The following is a 5000-nucleotide window of genomic DNA, read 5'->3' as shown; positions in this document are numbered from 1 at the left end:
GTTCATTTAAGAATAACAAATTGTTTACTTGTGTCTCTGGTAAGCAATTTACAAAATTTCCTAAGTACCTAGATTCATGTTACATTTACTTTGTACTGTCAATGAACTTCAAATCTTTCAAAGTGGATTTCCTTTTAATATCTCTAAACCTATCACAAAAAAGATATTCTGTCTAGTTTCAGTCTCAAGGCAATGATTTGGACACTTATAGGTGTACTTTGTTTAGTGTCACCTATGGTGTAGATTGGATAGATTTTGCAAAAGATAGCATTACTTTTAAAGAAACATACAATTTGACAAGATATTGCATTTTACCTTCATTTTATTGCCATATTTTTCATCACACTCATTGTTTTCCAACTGTCACTAAATTGTTCATTTTCTTAGCCCGCTACCTTTGTAGACCTATTTACTGTTTATAAAGCAATATGCACTTACAGGTTTTGGAGATGGCTTGGGCTCCGAGGGTCGCATGTGCAAGTGGGTCATCATTGCTTGAAGACGTTCGCGTTCTTTAGAAAGCTGTTAAGAAAGAGTGGGATCAGAAGCATTTTAGAAATGACTGATACAGCTATTTCAGTGCAGTGATATATCTTATCATTGAGCTTGTCTTGGTGTAATGATTCCTGCATATAAAAGTCTGTGTCAGTAGAAACTTATCTAAGAGGAAATGCAACTTTGGGCATAGAAAGAAAGAAAGGAAGGAAAAAAAACCAACAAAAACTTTTATAGCCTTTCATATGTTAAAAGGTCAGAGAAAACAAATAGCACTTCATCTTTTTGTCAATAAGAGAATTGAGGTCACAGTTGCCTCGACAGTAACAAGTTACTAAGACCATAAATTAGAAGGCCCATAGTGTCTCTTTAAAGTCCTGCGGACACTGTTAGCAATGGACTAGTGCCAACAGCTGTGAAGGGGTGAAGGGTCCTCAAAGCACAGTGCCTGCCAGGATTGACTACACACTTCATCCTTTCCCACTGAGGTCCAGTTAGTGCCCCCTGCAATCTGCCATCATCAATCTAATTCAATAGAGTGACAGAGCCCAGGCAGTGTGAAACACTGAACTCTGCCATCGAGTCGGCATCGACACTGCACTGGGTCTCATTACAACTGATGGACCCTACTTCGCTAGCAGTCAGACAAAGCAAAAAATGGCATAATTGGTCACACTGCAAGCTAAATCTTCACTTCAACTGTTAGATTACAGCCTAGCCTTTGTAAATGGTAAACAATTCCTATGAAGCCCTTATGCTGCCTTCAAAAATCATTGTGTTACTTAAACCTACTTTTTCCTGACTGATATCATTTTCTGATCATATATTATGTAAATAATTGTCGTTTCAGATTCAAACAAGGTACCAAATTAAAAGTAAAAAATGAAACAGGACGAAGTGCTTGAAATCTGCAACTCGTTGAGAAAAACAGCAGGATATAAAAGAGGAAAATGTATTTTACAACAGAAAAGATTTAATTTTTTTCACAAACTAGTTTACAAGAAGAAATGTTCAAAATTTTACTCTAGTGATTTGGCTCTGGCTACCTAAAACATGATTTCAACATTATTTGCAATAAGAATTAAACTTAGTGTTTAACACTACCATTTTCCAGAGAGTTCTTGTTCTTACACCTGTAGACTGAGACAGGACAAAGGACTGGAGAACTTGCAAGTAGTTTTAAAAGAGGGAACTATCTTTAGTGGTGCAAGTATTTAATTTGATCTAGTGCATATTCTATTAAAAAATATTTGAGGCAAGGGTTGTGAAAAAGGTTTTTTCTTCGAAATATGTGTAGCTTCATTCTATGTGTGTGATGTTTTAGTGACATACTATTTGCCATGACATGAATTCCTAACAAACCTAACATACAAATGAAGTTAACACTATTGTGTAAATAACATAAAAGAAATAGCAGCTTCACCTGGGTTTAAAAATCATTCATTTTAAGAGAAATGACAGAAAATTACATTATTGTATGCTCCTCTCGTTGTTTTGGATTTCCAGCATTAAAGTAAAAAAGATCCAAAAAAGTCTCAGCTCAAAGAAGAAGAAGCATTCTTACGTGAAAGAGAACTTGTGAGACAATATTCCGAAAAGGTGAGAAAGGTGAGAGCTGTTATCCTTTTTTCTCTACATATGGCAAGAAACAGGGACAAAAATCTTGGCCCCTTGCTGCATCCCTTGAGCTCCTCTGAGCAGTCCCAAGAGGGCATGGGACTGCTGAGACACGCCCCACCATGACTGCTGTGTGGGCAGGAGACAGCGTGGTCCAAGTGTCCTGCATGGTCACCCCTGAGGCTTGTGCCCAACCTCAGCAGCCCGTAGGTGTTGCCACAATCCTGGGAGACCCCAGGGGTACTTACCACTCCCTGCATAAGCAGAAGGAAGCATTCACAGAATCACAGAATTTCTAGGTTGGAAGAGACCTTTAAGATCATCAAGTCCAACCCATGTTCTAACACCTCAACTACATCATGGCACCAAGTGCCAGATCCAGTCTTTTTTTAAAAAAGATTCACATACACGCAGTGACCTCTAATGGTTAGAGCATGCACAGGGCACTGCAGGCCTGTCGTCTGAGGCATGGCACTCCCTAGGGACCTTCCTGAGTGGGTCTCACATTACACCTTCTTGCTTGCAGAAAAATGCCTCCTATCAGACTGGGGGTCATTTTGGGTGGAGGTATGCTCTGCTACTCTTTTATCCCAGAGAATAGCACAGACAAGCACTGGGTCAGAAGGGGAAGAAGGAAGAGGGGCTCTGACCCAGCATTTTAAAAAGTGAAGATGGCTTGGATCCAGTCTTTGCTCCAGGGACTGCATTTTTTGTTCGTGATGAATAGCATTAGAGTCTTAGTTCAAGCAAAATACTGTAGACAATCTTGATGTTACATAATTATTGCATAATTTATAACGTGAAAAAATCTTTAAGTAAAAACCCCTCACTTATTCATGAATATCAACAAATTTAATGTAAGAAACATATGTCTTTAAGCTAGAGTCACTAAGGCAAGTGTTTTTAATTTAGTTTAGGTAAACAGAGGTAGGTTGTTAGGTAAACAGTAAATAAGTAATAGGGTAATGTATCCATATAACAAACCTGTATTTCTAACTGCTGAACCACTTGCATTTGCACCCGACACTGAGCAGTGCTTCTGTCATCCAATGCATGTTCATTGTTAAGGTGCCTAGAGAAGGAAGTAAGACAGTGTTAATATGAGGAAAATAACTTGGAGTACATTTTTCTCTCCTGCACATATGGCTTCCATTAGTTCCAAGGGGAGCTGTGCAGAAAGACCTAGTCAGAGCATACCATACAGACAACAATACACAATAACTAAACTGATTATTTCATTTAGTTCTACAAAATTTCCCAGTGAGGACTGCCAGATACCCAGTTTATATCTCACAGGTCACATATCCTATCTAAGGGCCAATGTAACCAGTTATGAATATTTGTTACAACGACTGAACTGATTTCCATTCCCTGTTGCTGATGCAGATGAAGACAATCACCTTATAAATGAGTCTCCGAAAAACAGAATTGCTTTTAGGCTGCTTGAACTACTGCGAATTAATGTAGACTTTGTTAAGATTTCTCTATCTGCTCTTTATAATCATTAAGCAACAAGAGAACATCCACTACCCCTCCCCAAAAACAGACCTGCCAAATTTCAATGTAGTTTCTAGAAGTAGACTCTGAGGATGATGGAAATGATTGTCCCCTCCCAGTATGAAGAAAAGTCTATGAAGAGGCAAGGGAAGGACCAGCTATACACCTTATTAAGACAGCAAACTTCCTGGGAAAGGTTCAGGCTACACATGTGAGCTTAGCAAAACAAAAACACACTCTGCATCAGGGAAAGAGGACCTCAGTGAGCAGCTGTCTGAAACTGAAGTTTAGCCCAGACCCAAGTGGTTGTCCTCCAGACATTTCAATTGAGCAAAAATTTACAAAGATCAATTAATAATGTTTTTTTGAAGGACTATGTGTCTGTTTTCTTCTCTCGCTCTTTCAGGATCAAGAAGTCCCTTCTAGAGCTTTAAAAGTGGGCTTTCTGCTCCATGGAGAAGAAAACATAAGGATCAGGTTAAAGAAGAAATGGGAGCAAAGGAGTTCTGCCTTTGAATGTGGATTTACTGGCTATTTCCACTGTAGGCATGAGGGGTAAGCTTTGCAAGCACTCGAGGCACATATGGTCTCACAGTTGATGGTCTCACCGTTATAAGAACTAAGTTATCTATACCATGGAGGAAATGTATCTTCTGCTTTTTCTTTTCTTTTCTAGCAGAATTAATCAGAGAACTGCACAGTCATTTGATTGTTAATCTATGGGGAAAATGTATTTGTCAGAAATAGTGGAAAAATAGAGTGACTGTATCGCTTCTACTAACATCTGTGTCTTTTAAATCACGACTTCATATGTTTAGGACCTATGATAGTTTTCAGGTGAGCAAAATGTTCTGCTATTCTTGAAACAGGCATGGCTGAGCAAGAGACATAAGTAATTGTGAAAGGTTTTGTTCATTCTTTTAACATAAAATTCTTTAAGAATATACCTGTAACTTGCTAGGTAGTTTATGCTAAGTTCAAGCATCACCAAGGACACATTTCCTTTATGTGAGTCATAAAACCTATAATTTATTTCTTTTCAAAGGAACTGACTTCATCCTCCCATTGATGCAAAAAGGCACAATCCATTTAAAAAGCAGCTAATTGCTCAGAACATACCATTCACTTGTTTTCTGAAATTTTGATTCAGAAGAATTTTACTCCTTCAATTACACAGGCATGATAGTGCATGGCCTGTTAATGTAATGGTTTAATATTTTCAGTTAATTAGGTACAAAATTTCCAGAAAAAGGTCTGAAGACAGATTTTACCTCCGCATCATTACCCCTATCACCAGTGAACACCAGCACATTGTGCTTCCACATGCACATATGCTCACCTGTGCATGGCCACAGGTACATGGGGATAACACAAGAGCAAGCAAGAGTACA

General features: G+C 38.4%; 1 protein-coding gene across 15 annotated transcripts in view; it reads right to left on the bottom strand.

The window, feature by feature from the left end:
* Nucleotides 1–5000, bottom strand: part of FOXP2 (forkhead box P2) — a 404388-nt gene that overhangs the window by 39368 nt on the left and 360020 nt on the right. For all 15 annotated transcript variants that reach the window (XM_030960104.1, XM_030960089.1, XM_030960092.1 and 12 more), the window contains 2 exons: nt 3097–3184; nt 439–522 (listed from right to left, as the gene is read on the bottom strand). In XM_030960104.1, coding sequence (XP_030815964.1) covers nt 439–522; nt 3097–3184 — 172 coding nt within the window. The remainder of the gene's footprint in view (nt 1–438; nt 523–3096; nt 3185–5000) is intronic.

Source organism: Camarhynchus parvulus, chromosome 1A, assembly GCF_901933205.1.
Source record: "Camarhynchus parvulus chromosome 1A, STF_HiC, whole genome shotgun sequence".
In the NCBI taxonomy this organism is placed as follows: Eukaryota; Metazoa; Chordata; class Aves; order Passeriformes; family Thraupidae; genus Camarhynchus; species Camarhynchus parvulus.
The sequence above is the reverse complement of the archived record's forward strand: the minus strand, read 5'-3'. Positions and strand labels throughout refer to the sequence as shown.